The sequence below is a fragment of the Lycium ferocissimum genome, chromosome 5 (assembly GCF_029784015.1).
Source record: "Lycium ferocissimum isolate CSIRO_LF1 chromosome 5, AGI_CSIRO_Lferr_CH_V1, whole genome shotgun sequence".
Classification (NCBI taxonomy): Eukaryota; Viridiplantae; Streptophyta; class Magnoliopsida; order Solanales; family Solanaceae; genus Lycium; species Lycium ferocissimum.
The window spans coordinates 8,899,593-8,921,245 of record NC_081346.1 but is presented as its reverse complement, the minus strand read 5'-3'; the positions used below and the strand labels follow the sequence as shown (position 1 = coordinate 8,921,245).

General features: G+C 34.4%; 2 protein-coding genes across 2 annotated transcripts; one reads left to right on the top strand and one right to left on the bottom strand.

Annotated features, from left to right (window-relative positions):
- The first annotated feature begins 2,769 nt into the window (after positions 1-2,769).
- On the top strand, positions 2,770-12,566 carry LOC132055842 (RNA-dependent RNA polymerase 2). Its single transcript, XM_059447840.1, has 4 exons — positions 2,770-3,390; positions 8,681-10,584; positions 11,315-11,465; positions 11,535-12,566. The coding sequence occupies exons 1-4, from the start codon at positions 2,854-2,856 to the stop codon at positions 12,291-12,293; spliced, it is 3,351 nt and encodes a 1,116-aa protein (XP_059303823.1). The 5' UTR covers positions 2,770-2,853; the 3' UTR covers positions 12,294-12,566.
- Positions 12,567-14,079: 1,513 nt separating this feature from the next.
- LOC132058166 (uncharacterized) lies at positions 14,080-14,767 on the bottom strand. The gene has a single exon (XM_059450717.1). It carries the CDS (start codon positions 14,709-14,711, stop codon positions 14,307-14,309), a length of 405 nt encoding a protein of 134 aa, XP_059306700.1. The 5' UTR covers positions 14,712-14,767; the 3' UTR covers positions 14,080-14,306.
- Positions 14,768-21,653: the final 6,886 nt, after the last annotated feature.

Genomic DNA, 21,653 nt, shown 5'->3' with positions numbered 1-21,653 from the left:
TTATGATGGGTTTGATGAGAAAAAATGAATTGATGAAGAAATTAGTTTGTAGAGAAGTGTGATGAGAAAAAAATGAAGTAGAAGACATGGAAAATGGGGCGTGAAGAAGAAAAGGCCCGGGGGAGGGGGAAGAAGAAAGGGACGGGGGGGGGGGGGGTGGGGCGTGATGAAGAAGAAGAAGTGTGGGATGGGAGGAAATGAAGAAGAAAGGGGCGGGTGAGCGTGGGGTGGGGTGGGGTGGGGTTAAAAAAAAATTAAATCTTTAAATTAAAAAAATGAAAAATTCTAAACAAAACGCGCCTTTTTATTTTTATTTTGATATTTTGTGCCACATCAGCAGTTCAGGGAGTAAAATAATTCACTTTTAAGATGTTCGAGTGTGTATTAGGTCATCGGTATTGTTTAAGTGTGACATCGACATTTTGAGTATAATTTAGGGTTGATTTGATGTATTTTGCCGAAAAAAATTAGGCTTTACGTTAAAGTTTGACTTTATGCCACCAAAAATATTAAGCCGACCCTGATTGTATATAATTTGAAAGGTAAGTCACTTTCTCTATTACTCTTTTAATTTTTAACCGAAACCATCAGCCTCTTATTGACAAACTCAATTTGTTATTGTGTTTAAAAGAGCTCAAGTCGTGGTTGGAGTACCAATATTATAAGATCTTGGTGATAAAATCATATTAGAAAGGTAACCCACTATTATATACACTTTTGTACGAGGTAAATTCATTGTTTAAAGAAATATATAAATATTAATGTAAATGTATATGGACAAATAAACATTGTTATGAATTTTTTTAGCTATGCGAATATAAACTGAAAATATGACTACTTAGGTGCAAAATGTTGTGTTATCTTGTAGTAATTATTTTAAGAAAAAATAACAAAAAGAAAACGTGAGTTTTGTCATCGCTAGCTATATATATATAAGTATATACTTATGGAGACACCCTTTTCTTGAAATTAACTTAACTCTAACCAACAACAGATCATGAATTACATATGCCAACATGCTTAGGAGTGGTCATGCCAATAACATGGAATTAAGGGATATCATAGCACTATATAAATTGTGGACAAAAGCTAATTGCTACATTAATCACTGCCATATGAAGTGCAACATGATGTCATGAGATGTCCATGCTAAATATGCTATCACCAGTGGTGAAGATACGATATATCACAAATTTCAACAACTACCAAATGGAGTTAGATTGTGGACAAAGCTAATTGCAACATTTTATTAACAATTCGATATTTAAAATTTATTAATTTAGATTTGCGTTGAGTATAGTTTCTCCTTTTATTCGGTGATTTACTTTTAAGTCGATTTGCTTGCATAGTCCAAAGTATCGCAAATATAAGAAAAGCAAAATAAAACAACACCCCCCTCCCCCCACCACGGACCTCACCTCACTGTTTATCAATATTTCTAATGAGCAAAAATCTCGATGAAGTAGGTAATTGCCAGTTTTAATATTAGCAAATAACCAAACTACTATGGAACTTGCACCAGAAAAATGACAAATTATGGGTGCAGTGGCTGTGGGTTCACACTTATTATGGGAAGAATAGGGACTTAATTGTGGGAGGATGAAGTCAAACAAGCATCATGGGTGATTAGGACAATCCTTCATGCAAAGAAGTACTTGCAGGATGCTGGAATTAGCACTGAACAGTTCCTGAGTATCCCTTCATACTCTATCAAGTGCACATATTTGAACATGAGAGGGAAATTTCAGAAAATCTACTGGTGGACACTGTTTTGCCATAATCTAGGCTTGCCTAGATGGGTGTTTATCTTCTATCTTGCTGTTCATGGAAGGCTACCTACGAGAGATAGATTAGTGAGATGGCGGATAACAAATGAGGTGGTATGCCCATTATGTGATGACAAGGAAGAATTTGTTCACCACCTATTTTTTAAATGTGTCTATTCAGCTGGAGTATGGGAAAAATTGTTGCAATGGCAAGGTATCCAAAGAAGAGCAATGAATGGAATTATGAGCTAGCTTGGGCTACTTGCCAAGTGAAAGGAAGAAGGACAAGGGAGGAGATATACAAAATGGCATTAGTTGGGTGTGTCTACTACGTGTGGCAAGAAAGAAATCTCAGGATATTCCCAGCAAAGCAGAAACAAGGTGATCAAATTGTGAGAATGGTAATCCAAGAGATCTGTGCTAAAGGAAGGAAGAATTTGAAGCTAGTGAAGACACTCCACAATTTGAATTTCTTTCCCTACGGTACTGTCCTATAATAGCAAGTTGAGAGTAGTATGTCGTAAAATTTTGTAGTTAAGATGGCAGGAGGTAGGAGTTAGTAACAGTGAAAGCTAGTGAAGGCTTAGTGCTGGGGTGCAATGTCCAGTCTCAGTGCATTTCAATTTCCCTCTACAATTTTGTTTTTTCCTTGAGCTGTAAGTGCCTTACTTTTGGTAATAAAATCTTTACTTACCAAAAAAAATATTAGCAAATAACGATTAAGTATATAGTTCAGATTTCGAGAGTTAAACTTTTGTATTTTGATCGTGAATTTAGTCATACAGTGTGTGTTTGGGAGGAAAACATTTAATTTCAATTTTTTCATGTTTGGTTGATCAAAGTATTTTGAAAACCATTTTTTATAAGAAAATAAGTCCCTAAAAATGAGAAAAATGACTCTGAAAGTAAGAAAACAAATTCTACAAGTGACATTACATCGATAAATTAAAGTATGGGGAGTAATATTTCTTTCTTACTTTTTTGACACATGTTTGTTTGGACAGAAACAAAAAGAAAAAGGACGAAAAGAAAAAGGAGAAACCCTTTAAAAACCCCATTGAGCTTTCCAACTCGCCATTCCCAAACCATGGGTATAGAGAAGAGAGCTACAACAACTGTAAAGGTCACAAACATACCTCAATCTGCCATAGCCAAAGATCTTTTCGATTTTTTCGATGCTTCAATTGGTAAAGGATCAGTCTTTGCTTGCGATATATTCTCAGAACACAAGAATTGGAAATCAAGAGGTCATGGTAGAGTCCAATTTGAAACATTGGAAGCAAAGTTACAATCTTTATTACTATCAGAACAAGGGAAGCTTGTATTTAAAGGTTACAAACTCGTTCTTGTTTCCTCTTTTGATGATATTATTTCCAGGCCTGTTGAACCTAAATACAGGTTTCAAAATGGAATCTTGCATAGTGGGGTAATGGTGAAGAAGGACTTAATGGAGGTTTTGGAGACGTGGGGAGATGTTAAGACATTGATTATGCCTGAAAGAAAGAGTCTTGAGTTTTGGGTTAGTGATGCTGGGGAGTGTTATAGGTTGGAAGTACAGTTTAGTGACATTGCTGAGGCGTCTGAGTGTTCTTTGGAAGATGAAAAACCTGCACTTCTTTTGAAGGTTTGATTTTTCTGTTACCCATTTTTGGAATTTTTTAGTTATTTTTCACATTTAGGGTTTGGCAAGAGTTAATGTGGCAAGTGCTAGGAGTTCAGTGCTTTCTTAGTATTGTGATTTTTGTTTATAGTATGATTGTTTGTGTGTGTATCTGTCTATTAATAGTGATACAATCTCAAGGGTTGAAGAAGAAAATAAAAATTGAAGAGTATAAGATCAGCTGTAGAAACTATTGGTAAGAGCTGTTTATAGCTCTACAAATTGACTTACAATGCTTTAAATAAGAAGAAATAGATGAGTAGCACGAGCTCAAAGCATGCTCAGCTGAACACACACAATCACTAAATCACAGGGACGGAGTCTCAATAAAAGAAAATCAACTGAGATTAGTGGTTAATGGAAACTACTAATGTGAAAGTATCCGGGATTAAGGTGTTAAATCCTATGTTACTCGGACTCTTCGCTTTCCGTGCCGCCGACATGGGTGTGGGATCCGTACCCGATCTGGTCAACCGATTTTGGATACTTTGACCAAAATCTTCGGCGAAATTGGGGACAGATTCAATGATTTCTTTAATCAAAACAAAAGCTAAGGTGAAATTGAAGAAAATGGATACCTTGTATCTAGAAATTTCTATGTCACTCCTTTTCCTTTTATCTCCTTCCTGGATTCTCCCCTTTTTTCCTCAAGTTTCGACATAATATCTCATAATTTAGGTTTTATAACTCTATTTTTAGATGGTTGAATTTGTTTTAGCCGATTCCCGCTTTTTTTGTATCCATAACCGGATCCGTATCCCCGAATCTTAAAATTTAGATCATGAAGGATCCGACCTCTAGATCCTCACCCGTATCGGACACACCTTTTTGAGTCCGAGCAACTTAGGTTTAAATCCCCAAATGTATAACCAACTGAGTTTTCTTAATGATCCCAACAACTACATGAACGTACCACCCTTGCACGCTAGTCAAAACCTCCTACTTCCAGTTCCATTTTTTATTTGTATCAAGTAGCCCAAAAGTACATTGTATGATTTAGTAAGGATGCAAGGATAACCTTTATGGAGTGGCCTATAAAGTTATATCTCATAAAAAATGTTTTTCTTCTTCCTCACTTGTAGTTGCACATTTTCTTTTGGGAGAATCTCTCAACTTGAAGGAGAAGGACGATGTATTGGTTGTCTATGCAATTAAGGGGTCGTTTGGTAGGGTGTAGAAGAATAGCGTTGAATAGGGTGTATCGGTAATGTTGGGATTAGTTATGGTGGCGTTAGTTATGCCGGCATTATTTCTTATCTACTGTTTAGTTTGGTGTATTAACGACTTGCATAGATTCTTAAAAAAAAATGTTTGTTTACAAAAATACCCTCCACTTCTTTAGCTTTGTACACTATTTTTATTGCAGCAGTTTTACTCTCTCTTCCACTACTATTTTTGTTGTAACGGTTATATTAGAACGACCGTAAATTAATTAATTGAACTAGTAGGTTTCCAAAACAGTTGCGTGATTTCTTAACTTATCAAAGTGCAAATTGGCATGAACTACGCTTTAAAAAAATGCATTCGTTTTCCACGCACCTTGACCGTGACCTCTTCTGTTCTCTCTGCTGCCCCCCGCCTCTCTCTCTTTTGAGCCTTCATTTATGTTTTGTAAGACACTAGATTTACTATGTGGGTGTGTAGGTTTGCCTCATAAGATTCCGTATCCCGGAATCTTAAAATTTAGATCATGAAGGATCTGACCTCTAGATCCTCACCCGTATCGGACACCCGCACCCGCGTCCGAGCAACTTAGGTTAAATCCCCAAATGTATAACCAACTGAGTTTTCTTAATGAACCCAACAACTACATGAACGTACCACCCTTGCACGCTAGTCAAAACCTCCTACTTCCAGTTCCATTTTTTATTTGTATCAAGTAGCCCAAAAGCACATTGTATGATTTAGTAAGGATGCAAGGATAACCTTTATGGAGTGGCCTATAAAGTTATATCTCATAAAAAATGTTTTTCTTCTTCCTCACTTGTAGTTGCACATTTTCTTTTGGGAGAATCTCCAACTTGAAGGAGAAGGACAGTATTGGTTGTCTATGCAATTAAGGGGTCGTTTGGTAGGGTGTAGAAGAATAGCGTTGAATAGGGTGTATCAGTAATGTTGGGATTAGTTATGGTGGCGTTAGTTATGCCGGCATTATTTCTTATCTACTGTTTAGTTTGGTGTATTAACGACCTGCATAGTTTCTTAAAAAAAAAATGTTTGTTTACAAAAATACCCTCCACATTCTTTAGCTTTGTACACTATTTTTATTGCAGCAGTTTTACTCTCTCTTCCACTACTATTTTTGTTGTAACAGTTATATTAGAACGACCGTAAATTAATTAATTGAACTAGTAGGTTTCCAAAACAGTTGCGTGATTTCTTAACTTATCAAAGTGCAAATTCGCATGAACTACGCTTTAAAAAAATGCATTCATTTTCCACGCACCTTGACCGTGACCTCTTCTGTTCTCTCTGCTGCCCCCCGCCTCTCTCTCTTTTGAGCCTTCATTTATGTTTTGTAAGACACTAGATTTACTATGTGGGTGTGTAGGTTTGCCTCATAAGATTCCGTATCCCGGAATCTTAAAATTTAGATCATGAAGGATCCGACCTCTAGATCCTCACCCGTATCGGACACCCGCACCCGAGTCCGAGCAACTTAGGTTAAATCCCCAAACGTATAACCAACTGAGTTTTCTTAATGAACCCAACAACTACATGAACGTACCACCCTTGCACGCTAGTCAAACCTCCTACTTCCAGTTCCATTTTTTATTTGTATCAAGTAGCCCAAAAGCACATTGTATGATTTAGTAAGGATGCAAGGATAACCTTTATGGAGTGGCCTATAAAGTTATATCTCATAAAAAATGTTTTTCTTCTTCCTCACTTGCAGTTGCACATTTTCTTTTGGGAGAATCTCCAACTTGAAGGAGAAGGACAGTATTGGTTATCTATGCAATTAAGGGGTCGTTTGGTAGGGTGTAGAAGAGCTGTTGAATAGGGTGTATCAGTAATGTTGGGATTAGTTATGGTGGCGTTAGTTATGCCGGCATTATTTCTTATCTACTGTTTAGTTTGGTGTATTAAAGACTTGCATAGTTTCTTAAAAAAATGTTTGTTTACAAAAATACCCTCCACATTCTTTAGCTTTGTACACTATTTTTATTGCAGCAGTTTTACTCTCTCTTCCACTACTATTTTTGTTGTAACAGTTATATTAGAACGACCGTAAATTAATTAATTGAACTAGTAGGTTTCCAAAACAGTTGCTTGATTTCTTAACTTATCAAAGTGCAAATTCGCATGAACTACGCTTTAAAAAAATGCATTCGTTTTCCACGCACCTTGACCGTGACCTCTTCTGTCCCCCGCCCCCTCCTCTCTCTCTTTTGAGCCTTCATTTATGTTTTGTAAGACACTAGATTTACTATGTGGGTGTATAGATTTGCCTCATAAGTTTCCCTATTTCCTTCTGCATTTAATTTTATTTTAAATTTGTAAATCGGACCTTCTGAATTTGATTTCTGAAGAGGAAGCCCAAGTAGAAACTGAAGAAGAAGATGATTCGGCTGCAATCATACGGTGGAAAGGATTTGGAAAAGGTTTTGAGGGACTTCAGGGGCAATTGCATCTTTAATCATGTTTATGCATGTATTAAAAACCCTTGTACTGCTAAAATCATGGTTTGCTATGTATTAGTTATACATAGGATAGTACCAAATAGAGTGTATAACTAAAGTAACTAATACTTTAGTTATACATATGTTGAAAAAGTATACCAAACAAGCAGAGGCGATTTTAGGTACTATATTTGGGCCACGTGAACACATGGTCTCTCCATAAAACTAGATATTTTATGTATATATTTTCTAAAATTAGTATAATACTATCTGCTGGAACCCATACTATTAAAAGGCTAAATGGTTATTTACCTAAGGACTACGGATCAAGTCCCTCTTAATACATTTTCTCCTCCTTTCCTTTTTAAGTGGTGAACCCATGTTCCAGAAATCCTAGATTTGGCCCTGCAAACAAGGGATTAGTAATACACAAAGCTAATGCATGTATTATTTTCTCTAATGCATCCTACCAAATGACCTCTAATAGTCATTCATAAGTTAAAATAAGCTGCAAAATCTGTGCAGATTGTGAGCTGCACATGCTTTGGGGAAGATGTGACTTAAGTGTTTTCCGGGAAAACATATTATGTTGTAGTGTGTTTCACTTTCACTCTAAAATTAGATGTTACGACATTTTTAGACCTTTAGTTACATTGCAATGTCAAGGATATTACATAGTGAAGAGAAGGAAAAGTTATATTATATAGAAAGTCAGAGGTAAAACTTAGAAAGAGGAATCAATACTGTTCAGAGCATTCTTCTGCTCTTTTGAATTGAGGGAACCTGTTACCTTTTGATTTTTTTAAATGAAACTTGTATATAGATTACACAGTTTGCACAATTTGCATGGTTTCTGAATAGTTTTCGAAATGATCCTACCAAAAGTCTGCGGCAGCTTTGACTAATGAACAGGAGGATTCTGAAGTACTTGGATGCTAGATCACTAAAAGCCATTTTTTAAATTGAAAAGGTAGGGAAGGATCAGTAAAAGTATTAACAATAACTCGGGCTAATAAGGCTATAGTCATGGCATGTTATATTAGCTGGGATTGTGCATGTGTCATGGATGCTTCTGTCACTATTTGGTCTAAGAACATTTTTATTATGTATTGACTAGTCTCCGACTTCTAAAGAAGTCTGAGTTTAATTTTTTCCAATAAACAATTAAAACAAAGGGATAACCCTTTTTTTTTTTTTTTAATTTATGTATGTGATACATGCAATAAAATACAACGATAGATGATATCCTATCCTGAGTGAACTTTGTGTAAAAATACCCCTGACATAACCTTGAAAAGAGAAACAGAATTTCGTAAGAAAACCAAAAAGATAAAGTGAAAATCCTCTGACGGGAAATGGAGTAACATTTTGCTGAAATGAAATCTTGGCATTGCTGAATTTTTCGATCGTTTAACCTTTATTTCTGAGGCAAAAGCTATTTCTTTGGGCGATATGTACCTTCCCTTTTTTTTTTTTTCCTTTTTTTTTTTGAAAAATTGGACCACTTATTTCCTTCCAGTATGTATTGTATCTTGATGGGTTAGAATTGACTTACGATCTTCTATAAAAATCTATTAGAAAAAAGAAACAAATCAAGTTTGTCATTTTCATTTCAGTAGTTTTGCTTTCAGCTAAAACATGCACCCAAGCTATACCAAAGAGTTTCTGGAACCGCTGTTGCTTCCAAATTCAGTGCTGACCGGTATCATATCTGCAAGGAAGATTGTGAGTTCCTTTGGGTTCGGACAACTGATTTTTCCGGCATAAAGTCTATCGGATGTTCATCTTCTCTTTGTTGGGAAATTGAAGACAGATTATTAAGTTCAGATTTGCTTTCTAGTTTGCCATATTGCAACAACAATGTGATACATCTATTTCTGGTTAAAGTTGGAGATATTTATTCTGCTTCTGAATTCGTTCCCCTTGTGAGTTTCCGATCAGATCTGAAGCTACCATACGAGATCCTTTTCCAGCTTAACTCCCTCGTACACACTCAAAAAATTAGTCTTGGTGCTGTTGATACTGATCTCATTGAAGTTCTTAGCAAATTAGAATTGGATACTGCAGTGATGTTCCTTCAAAAAATGCAGAAGTTGCAGTCAACCTGCTTCGAGCCTGTGACATTCATCAAGACACGATTGCATGTTTCGGGTAAAAGCAGTAAGAACCAACCTTCATCATCTTACCGCAGGTTAGTGAATCATAACATGATGAGTGTTCACAGAGTCTTGGTAACACCATCAAAGATTTACTGCTTGGGTCCAGAGCTTGAAACCTCCAATTACATCGTGAAGAACTTTGCATCACATGCTTCTGATTTCTTGAGAGTAACTTTTGTAGAAGAGGATTGGAGTAAACTTTCTCCTAATGCCATTTCTATGAGTGTTGAACAAGGTATCTTTGCAAAACCTTACAGAACAAAAATCTATCATCGGATTTTGTCTATCCTTCGAGAAGGAATTGTTATTGGAACTAAAAGATTCTTTTTCCTGGCATTCTCGGCCAGTCAGCTACGCTCAAATTCAGTTTGGATGTTTGCTTCTAATGAATATGTCAAGGCAGAAGATATCAGAGAGTGGATGGGGTGCTTCAACAAGATTCGTAGTGTCTCGAAATGTGCTGCAAGGATGGGTCAGTTGTTTAGCACCTCTTTTCAAACAATGGAGGTCCAACCGCAGCATGTTGAGATTCTTCCAGATATTGAAGTAACCTCTGATGGTGTTACTTATTGCTTCTCAGATGGTATTGGAAAGATTTCCCAAGCTTTTGCCAGACAAGTTGCTGAAAAATGTGGATTGGATGATATCCCATCAGCATTTCAAATACGATATGGTGGTTATAAAGGTGTGATAGCTGTTGACCGTAATTCCTTCCGCAAGCTGTCACTTCGTGGCAGTATGCTCAAATTTGAATCAAAGAACAGGATGCTTAATATTACCAAGTGGAGTGACGCCATGCCTTGCTATCTGAACCGGGAGATTGTTATCCTTTTATCTACTTTGGGAGTTGAGGATAAAGCTTTAGAAGACCTGCTAGATAATCATCTCCGTCTTCTGGGCAAGATGTTGACCACTAACGAGGCAGCTTTAGATGTTTTGGAGAGCATAGGTGGTGGAGACGTAAAAAAAATCTTAATGAGGATGTTGCTTCAAGGATACGCACCCAATTTGGAGCCTTATCTTTCGATGATGCTTCAATCACATTTTGAGAATCAGCTTTCTGACCTAAGAAGTAGGTGTCGTATATTCATCCCAAAAGGGCGAGTTCTAGTAGGATGCCTAGATGAAACAGGTATATTGGATTATGGCCAGGTTTATGTACGAATAACCATGAATAAGGCCGAGCTACAAAATGGTCCCCAGAATTTCTTTGAGAAGGTGGATGAAAAAACTGCAGTAGTAAGAGGCAAGGTTGTAGTAACAAAAAACCCTTGTCTTCATCCAGGAGATATAAGAGTACTGGATGCTGTGTATGAGGTGGCATTAGAGGAAAAGGCCTGGGCGGATTGCATTATTTTTCCTCAGAAAGGAGAAAGGTAGGGTTTAAATGCTCAATGTATGATATTTGAGCAGAAAATGTTCAGTACACGATATTTAGTGGAACTTTCATATCCCAACTATTTTACATAATTTGATTCGTCTACCATACCCTGCCCTTTTCCACAGTCTCTTTGCAAAGTTTTGGAATTTTAAAACTAGGACAGAAAGTAAGTGGCTAGTGCTAATAGGTTCTATTATTCTTTTTAAATAAGTTCTAGTAGCCTACCCTGACTACCTTGGGATTGAGGTGTAGTACTTGTTGTAAGTACTAATAGGTTCTAGTAATTGCACTGAATACATCTTCCTCAAAAATTTGCACTGAATATAATATCTTTTTTTTTTTTTTTTTTTTTTTTTGCTAGAGGTTCATGTATTCTATGATATTACTTACAATGTTTTTTTTGGAGGTGTTCAGGTATCATGAAGCTATATCACAAACTTTACCGTATTGTGTATATGCAGCTGCCACACTTCCGTGATAGATTTTTGTTAATACCTTTAGGGGGATAACTGGCTTGCTTGAACACTGAAACATTTGTTTTCGTTGCCCTTTCACAAAGACTGTCTTTCATGTTTTTTCGTCATAAAATATTTCATTGTGAAATTTTAGCATGTGTGAAGAGTTGAAAAGAGGCATGAATAGAGAGTTGGCTAGTCTTGGAGCAGAGGTCTGCTTTCGACATTTTTTCTTTTAGAGTACTTAGAGTAGTGAATTGTCATGTACAGGCCTCATCCAAATGAATGCTCTGGTGGTGATCTTGATGGGGATCTTTATTTCATAAGCTGGGATGAAAATCTCATTCCTAAACAAACTGTGACACCCATGGACTACACTGGGCGAAGACCTCGTATAATGGATCACGAAGTCACTCTAGAGGTAGCTTGAACATTATTTCTTCAAATAGTCAAGAAACCTTATTTCTGAATACCTCTCTGATTTTTGCAGGAAATTCAGAGATTTTTCGTTGATTACATGATTAGCGATACTCTAGGTGCGATCTCTACCGCACATTTGGTTCATGCAGATCGTGAACCAGATAAAGCTCTGAATCCAAAATGCCTTCAATTAGCAACCCTTCACTCTATGGCTGTGGACTTTGCAAAAACTGGAGCTGCAGCTGAGATGCCGAGGTATTTAAAACCAAGAGAGTTTCCTGATTTCATGGAGAGGTGGGACAAACCCATGTATATTTCTGAAGGGGTACTAGGAAAGCTTTATCGTGGTATTGTCAAGTCTTTTGTTCGTAGGAACGCAGATGACCTTTGCACTATCCAGGATGCTTATGATCATGACCTTTTAGTGGAAGGTTATGAGGATTTCCTTGAAAATGCTAAAAATCACAAAGAGCTGTACTTGGATAAAATGAGCAGCTTACTCAACTACTATGGAGCAGAGAAGGAGGTTGAGATACTGACAGGCAACTTGCGCCAGAAGTCTGAGTATTTGAAGCGGGACAACAGGAGGTATTTTGAGCTAAAAGATCGCATCTTGGTTTCTGCCAAAAGCCTACGGAAGGAGGTCAAAGGATGGTTCACTGGTTGCTGCAAGGAGGATGATCATCAGAAATTGGCATCAGCATGGTATCATGTTACTTATCATCCTAATTACTGCCAAGGAAGTGCTAATTGTCTGGGCTTTCCCTGGGTAGTTGGTGACATTTTGCTGGATATAAAGTCGCGTAATACCCGCAAAATGAACCTCTAGTTTTCAACCATGATGGCCAACTTTTGTGTATCCTGCCTTATCAAGAAAAATGTGTAATCCTAATGTAGACTTTTGACTCTCTTGACAGAAGTGCCATCAACTCAAATCTGCTGTTGATCACTATAAAAGCAATCATGCACCTGTACCTAACAATTAGATGTGTAATTGCTTTGGAATCACGGCAGTCTTCATACAAAATTGGTCTTAATTTCCTGGAGACCCTCGAAATGGAACAAACACGAGCATGATAGCGAGATGCAACATTTCTGTGCTCATAGATGTCAAACGGGTTCAGTGGCACTTATGCCCCTATTTTGTGCTGATGTTTAATTTTTTCCGCTCATAACAAATAACTTTTTCGCATAATTTTATATTTTCGCATCATAATATCCTACAAATTATGCCCGCATGACTTTTGCTCGTAAAGAACTCATGCCTAGTATTGACAGGCACAATTAAAGACCCATCCATTCGAAGGGAAATTCGTGCTACTTCTTTTGTCAAACATGTCAGAAATGTTTCTGAATTCAAGTGTAGGTTCCAATTAAACAATAAGGAAGCTCGTGCTCGCCTTCTTTTTCTTATGTTTCTAATAGCAGTAATGTTCGAATCAACTTGAGCACATTTAAACTATTCCAAGAGAACAATAGTTTAAGCTATTGCGTGCCTTTTTCATTAGCAAATGGAAGTCTCATGTTATTGTTGAGGGACCACTATTTATCCAGGTTTCTAAATTAAATTATCTTACCAAGAACTCCTTATCTTCTTCGAATGAACTTAATTTTTTAGAAATAAAAAACTGGAAACACTGCGCAATACTAGTGCTTGACAAGTTGGTGGAGTAGAGAAAAAACCACAAAATGAAATTATAGAAATTAGAAGGGGTAGAAAGGCAAAGGTTTATCTCCACTTTGTGTTCTTTTTCTTTTGGATAAGGTGGATTATCTCCACTTTGTAAAATTGACAATTCCATGAATGGCACTCTTTTTTCATCCATTAAACCTTTATCTCCCAACAAAAAGGAACAATAAAACGAAAAGATCCAAATTTATCGTTGTCTAGTCGAAATCAGTCAATATTACTTGATTTTATTACACTTTTGTCCATTCATACTGATGTAAAATTGACAACTCCATGAACAACACTACATTTTCATCCATTAAATCTTTATCTCCAAACGAAAAAGGAATGATAAAGCTGAAAGATCCAAATTTGTCGTGCTATTCGAAATTATTCAGTTTCACCCTTGTTTTATGTTTTGTTCATTCATACCCTCATTGTCGAAGGAGAGCCTAAGAACAACGTAAAGTTATATCCACGTGACCTGTAGGTCATAAGTTCGAACCATGGGAGCAGCCACTAATACTTGCATTTAGGATAGGTTGTCTGGATCAAAACCCTTGGGGTGTGATCCTTCGTCCAACCTCGCTAACACAAGATGCTTTGTACACCGGGCTGTCCTCATACTCTTACCGTCATCAGATCATCTTATATTTCCCCTTACCATAATGAAGCTCAAACATGAACGATCATGTCTAATTAAATTCTTAAAAAGAAAGAGGTCCAAACTTTACCCCTCAATTTCTTACTAGTATGATATACAAATTCTTTCAAAATGGAATTCCATTAGGCATTAAGGGTCAACGAAAAAAATGAAATTATTTCCTAATGTCGAGGGTAATATTAGACTAAAAGTTTAACCTATATCCAAGAACACAGTTGCTTAATCTAAAATAGTGCAGGGACAAATCTAACCATTTCCCAAAAATAAATAATACCGCAATAATAAAGTACAAAACTTGCATGTTCCTCCAATCCCTCATGTATCATTCAATATCTTTATTTATGCACAAAATAACCCAACTCATTAACAATGTATAAAACTAATAATAAAATATACTAGTATATCAATTGATTATACAATTCAATTACGAAAAAAGACCAGCTATAATGACCTGTGGACTCTGATGTTTCACCACCACACATTCTCCACCACTGAAACTATTGGTCCAATCAGACAAAATTAGGCCCATCTCTGCCCAAATCCATGGACCCTCTAGCCGACGCCGGAATAGAAGCATACCTGGTCGAAAAATCCCTAAGCCCATACTCATCATCTTCCTCTCCATTATTCCCTTCATCAAAATTCAATGCATAACTTAAAGGATCATACTGATATTTCCCATGCGTCCCATTTTTATTCCGATTAAAACGCCGTATAAAAGTCTTCCATCTTGGACCAGCTACAATCTCCGACCACTCACGTAACTTCTTTATAACGTTAATTCTTTTAAGCCAAACAGTACCTTCTTTTACTGACGGGAAGAAAAAACAGCAACGCCGTTTTTGGAATAGCTGTTCTGATGTTGTCTCATCCCTTGGCTCTGCATATGCGTGTGTAAATTCACGTCCCTCCATAGCTAAATATTTTTTTCAATGTAGGAATATTTTATTTTTTATTATATAAAGCGGCATAGGATTCAGGGTTTTATAGTGGGAGGGTTGTCCTATCTGGAGTCCTATGTAAAGCTGTAACTGTCAAGGGGTGACTGGCACTGGGAATTGCCAGTTTAAAATAATACAGGTTTACTGCTTATTTTGAGTATATTCTTGGAGATATGACCGGCTCTGTGGATTTTTTTAAGGGGACTTCACTCAAGTAGACGTATGTACAGCTACTCTAATCGGCTGTCACCATCTGTCAGTGGCTTTATTTGCAAAATTAGGGACAAACACACATTATTCCCTCAAATTGTATTTCGTGTTGCCAAAAGACCACGACAACGATAATGTAATCTCCAGTGTTTCGAAAAGATACGAATCTAAACTTTAAATTTGATAATTCTATCTTTAAAGTCTTTAATATTATATTATTATACTCATAAATTATAAGCTTAAATCTAATATTTGTTAATATATAATTTTTTAAACATTAATAGATATAAGTAAATTATATATTAATAAATTTTCACATATAAATTTATGTTTGCATAAAAAAATACGGAACTCATTATTATGCCAAATGGTGGCATCAGCCCCTGGCTACGTGTAAGATTAGGAACGCTTTTTTTTTTCTTTTCTCCTAAAAAAAAAAAATTGATGGAGTGCTGTTCCATTATTAAAATATCAATCCTGGCTTTTGTACAAATATCCAGCCTTGTTATTGAAGATGGGTTGAGCACCACATAATATTCTGCTACGCTTCTCCAGCACATAATTATGCATTATGCAAAAGGAATCAAGGGTTTTTGTAGAAACTTTTCAATGGATAATCGTCTTTTTCAAACTGATGAAGGGGCCTCTTTTTTTTGCTCTGCTTTTTAATTTATTTTTTGTGGATCCTCCTCACTGGATTTTGATTAGAATGTAAAATCAAAAGAACAAGGTGACCCCACCCTTATTAAAAAAAAAATCTAAAATGAAAAGAAGAAACCACTCGTCAGATTCCCGACCAAATGAAGTCAAGGTTTGCTTAAGGTTCAGATGACAAACAGATAAGATCGAACAACAGAAGGGCCTGCTTTAAACCATAAAGACGTTCAGATGATTTTCTAATGTGGCTTTTCATCCTTAACAGAGACATTATTGGAGTCAGTACAAGCCTAAAACAACACAGAAAAGCACACCATGTTGAGAAATGTGAAATGGACATCCACCTAAGTATCAGGTGATGTCAAATTCCAATGGCATAAAGAACAAGGACAAAGATATCAATCTTTTTTCCCAATGGCATAGAAAGCAAGGACAAAGATATCAATCTTTTTTACTTTATCAGCTTGTAAATGTGATTTAGTTTCCAACTCATATTGATGCTAAAGGATGGCGCCGGCCACCTAAGCATCAAATACTATCAACTTTGGGGGTGCATAAAATTAACCATACAGTACTTGAAAGACCAATCATCAACTTGAAACTTCAAAGGCAAGTAGGCTTAGAGTAGTCACAGATTCTTGCTTATTTTGATAGTACTTGAAAGCTTTTGAAAAGTTAGCAAAAGCTTACGGTAAATGATAACAAGACTGCTGCAAGTGAAAATACTCAAATTGTATTACATTTCTAATGTACCTAATAAGCAATGAGTAAGATGGCATCCAGCCTATTCATAGCGAGCAAAAAAGGTCTAATCATTGTCAACAGAGAGAAAAGAAACATATAACTACATCTGAAATAAACGCAAGAATGTTTCATAAGGATTACTAAAGATCCGACGTAGGTTGTTTGTCAAGAAAGCGACCTAAATCTGAATTTTGATTAATCTCTCTCATACATAAAGACATGTTTAAGCTGCCGGTGATAAGTCTTGAAGCAAGATATTTCTATAGACTCAAACTTACTTCCCGAGCTAGCAAAAGCACCTATCAAGTCTCATCATCTGGACATACTTTGCCCATAAAGATGGGAAGTGTTATCAAACTCAAATAGGCTAGTTGTAACATGTTACACCTTGTTATAAGAGCTTGAATTGCTATGGAAAAATGATGTGTATTATTGAATGTTAAACTGAACGATCTGCTTAAATACAGTGCTTTGCAGAACATCTATTGAGAATACTATGTCTAACTAAAAGATTTTCTTCTGAGACTAATCTATCTTAATGGATAAATTAGAAGAGATAAGCATAAACGACATAAGGATAAATATAGAAAGTGCTAGGAAATATTGATAAAGCGATACATCTAGATAATGATGCTCCAATGTGGTTTATTGCCCCTTTAATTAGCGAGGCGTTTTAAGGTTTGTATTTTGAACAATAACTTTTAAAAACATTCAAATTGTTATTATATATAGCAACATATACAAAATGTATTTTATGTACCATGACTTTAGTTATAATTAAAAGATGGAGTTGATGGAATTAACTTTGAGATGGAAAAGTCGAACTTTTTGGAAATCCACCTCATTAATGTGTTCATATGTAAAAGAAAATTAGTAAGAATATGAGGGAAAATTAATATTTTGACTAAATTTTTCTTTTTTTTCTTTAATATTTTATATGTATGCACCCGCAGTGTTGATATCCATTTATATTAAGAAGTAGCCCATTGGATCCAAACATAAGAACCATTGTTGTATATATTAGATTTTTTGAAAGCAAAACTAATAAAATATTTTTATTAAATTAATTAAAAAATATATTATAATTTTTTATATTAACAATTATAGATAAAACAAATTGTTACAAAGAAATAAAAATTAGAAAGATATATGTTATATCATAAATCACCAAATTTTAATTACGAAATAAAAATATAAAGTCGTACATTTTATAAATGATAATAATCGTTTAGGAGAGTAAATAAGTAAAATATTGACAAAGAAGGAAAACGGGGATAAAAGTGCTGCATCCCTTCACTTTTACTTATTAACGTTAACATATCAAGAAAAAAATCTTCTTATTGGAGCTTCACATTAATTCGACATAGCGAAATCATTTTCCGTCTTATTGAAACTATACACCAATAAATATGGATATTATGATAATATATATACTTTATTTATTAATTTTGGCACGTGAAAAGTCAAAAGTGAACGAGTTCGTGTAGTAGAATTAAAATAACTTTTGGTACAAATTGAGAGCACAAAGTTCGTCCGTTTAAAGAATTGACAAAGAAGGAAACACGGGGAAAAAGTCGAGATTCCCAAGGTCTTTTATTGAAAACCGTTAACATAGAAGAGAGAAAGAAACCAATATAGTAATTATTAATTAGTATGAAACTTCAATTATGTTGATTGTGTATAAAGAGACCACGTCGAATATATTATAAGCGTACATATTTGTATACATGTCATCCTTCGACGAAGTATTCCTTTATTTATCGTAGGGACCAATTAAAGCTGTGCAACGCAAGAAGCTCGAGGGAGAATCGTACGAAGCGGTGGCCATTAATTTCCATGGAATTAATCGTCCGAATATTTGTGTGTGTTTATTATTAATTTTCCTTTAATTCTCATTTTCAAATTATTTTCGAAGGCATTATGAGACTTACACCAATAAATATGAATATTATGGTAAAATATATACTTTCTCTCGATGACGCCATATTACTTGTCACTTTTAGGTTTGACAACAAGGCCGAAAGTAATACGAATGTATTTTACTATTCTCTCTATCTCTCTCAAATAAATACATTCTAATCAAAATTGACTATTTTCAAGAACATTTATTACTAAGGGTAAGATGGGAAAGATTTAATTAATTTTATCTTAGTTTTGTAAATGAACAAGTAATTTGGACATATCCTTTTAGTAATGTGGCTAAGTAATACAGGACAGAGAGGATAAGATGTGAAAGTTTTAATTAATTTTATCTTGGTTCTGTAAATGAACAAGTAATTTGGACATATATTTTTCGTAATCAAAGATTTGTTTAGGTTGAACTGATGTAAAAGTGGACGAAAAAAATAAATATGTGTCGGAGAATTAAAAATGAGTGCAGGACTTGTATATATTAGTAGAGAATAAATATTTAGTAAAAAGGTAGTTTAGTAATGTGGCCAAGTAATATGGATGGAGGATTTCTACGCGATATTTAAGAACTTGAAAAGTCAAAAAGTCAACAAGTATAAGTGCACGGAAGAGATAAATGTGTCGGAGAATTAAATTTGAAGTGCATATGTGTATACATGAGAAGAGATAAATATTTAGGTTCGGGGAATTAGGAATTGTAGGATAAAGAGAGAGAGAGAGTATACAATTTATATAGCTTGTGATACAAATTTCTATTCTTGTGTTAGTTCTTTCTTCACACTTACATATATTAGAAATAGAAAAGAAGAAAAATATATAGAATAGAAAAATAATATATATTTTTAGTAATGGACACAATATTTGGACGAAAGGGTACTTCATTTTTATTAATTTTTAAAGAACGGAATAAGTCAAGTATGGTAATGGGGATTTTGCAAGAATTAGTAATTGTAGTATCATTTATTAAGTTAGAAGAATGTGAAAAGTAATAATGTGGTCAAAAAATTTTAAAAGGAAAATTATTCTCAACAAACCTTAAATAACGGATAAATAAACCTTGAATAAGATCAAAAGTGCACGGAAAAAATAAATATGAGAATCGGATAATTAAAATTGAAGTGCATACATGTATACATGAGAAGAAAATAAATATTAAAAAACGTGAAAAGTCAAAAGTGGACAAGTAAAAGTGCATGGAGGAAATAAATATGTGTCGGAGAATTAAAATTGAACGGGGATCGATTATCTAAGAGAATAAATATGGCATCTGGCATAGATCCACATAGGATTTATTAATTGACTTAAACAATGTGAAAAGTCAAAAGTGAACAAATAAAAGTGCACGTAAGAAAATAAATTTGTGTAGGAGAATTAAAATTGAACTGCATATGTCTATACATGCGAAAAGAATAAATATTCGGTAAGAACACGAAAAGTCAAAAGTGAACAATTTAAAATGCACGGAGGAAATAAATATGTCGGAGAATTAAAATTGAAATGCATACGTCTATATATGAGGATGGAATAAATATTGAAAAGTTCTTTAACTTCACTTTTATTGAGATACAAAAATAAGTTGGATAAAGTGTATTTGTTATATAGCTTATGGTACAAGAAATCATTACGTGTACAATTTTTTGTCAAGAGATAAAATTTGGAGGGATGGTGTTCATCCCTCCCCACGCTTATATTTCTAATATATATAAGTGTGAAGAGAGAACTAACACGGATACAAATTTGTACCTTTATTATATAAATTGTACATTTTAACCAAAATTTTTTGCACATGAAATGTCATAGCGAATATTTATTTAAATGTATAAATGCACTTCAAATTTAATTATCCGACACATTTATTTCCTCCGTACATTTATGGACTTGTTGACTTTTGACTTTTGAGTTCTTGGGATGTGAGAATAAATGACCATACTCCTCCGTTGTTCCCGCCGTGCACCATTACTAAACTACTTTTTTATCCTTCACAAATGTCAAAGGGGAAAAATCTCTCCTAGACGTATAGGTTATCTTGACAAAAATTTGGAACATATTTATTTTCTCCATGCACTTTTAATTGTTCATAAATGAAGTACTCAACATTTCTAAAAATATATGTCCAAATTACTTGTTCATTTACAAAACCAAGATAAAATGAATTAAATCTTTCCCATCTTACCCTCTTTGTCCCATATTACTTGGCCATATTACTAAAAATATATGTCCAAATTACTTGTTCATTTACAAAATCAAGATGAAGTTAATTAATTCTTTCCCATCTTACCCTTACTAATAAATGTTCGTGAAAATAGTAAATTTTGATTAGAATGTATTTATTGAAGAGAGATAGGGTAAGATAGTAAAATACATCTTTTATTTGTGATTTCTTAAGGGGCGTGCAAAAGGGAAAGTGACAAGTAATATGAAACGGAGGGAATAGATATTTTACCATAATATTCATATTTATTGGTGTGAGTCTCAATAGCCTTCGAAAATAATTTGAAAATGGGTAATTAATGTGAAGGGTAAAATTAATAATAAGAACAAAATTTCCTTCTCTTGATATGTTAACGTGGACAAGTAAAATTAAATGGAGGGAGTGACTTTTATCCCCATTTTTCTTCTTTGTCAATACTTTAAACATGAAGAGAGAACGAACAATAGCAATGAAAATTTGTACCAAAAATTATATAAATTATACACTTTAACCAGCTACTTTTTTATCCACTTGGACATATGTCATTGATCACGAGTATTTATTCTCTTCTCGGTATACGCGTATGCACTTCAATTTTAATTCTCCTACACATAACTTGTCCACTTTTGACTTTTCATGTTCTTTAAGAATTAATAAATGAAGTATATATTTTATCATAATATCCATATTTATTGGTGTATAGTCTCAATAGCCTCAGAAAATGATTTGAAAATGAGTAATTAATGGGAAAGATAAAATAAGAAAAAGAAAAGTTTCTTTTTCTTGATATATTAAAGTGTAGCCACAATAAAAGTGAAGGGAGGGAGTGACTTTTATGGCCCGTTACGGCTTCTTTGTCAATACTTTACTTATTTTATTCTCTTTTGCAATCTCTAATTATTGTTTCTTTACATTTATAAAATGTATTACTTTATATTTCATTTCGGAATTAAAATTTGGTAATTTTCGATATAACATATATCTTTCTAATTTCGATTTCTTTGTAACAATTTTTTTTATCTATAATTGTTAATATAAAAAATTATAATATATTTTTTAATTAATTTAATAAAAATATTTTATTAGTTTTGCTTTTAAAAAATCAATATATACAACAATGGTTCTTATGTTTGGATACTAAAGGAGCTTAGTTAATTGAGATGGATATCAACATAAGGTATACATATAAGATATTAAATAAT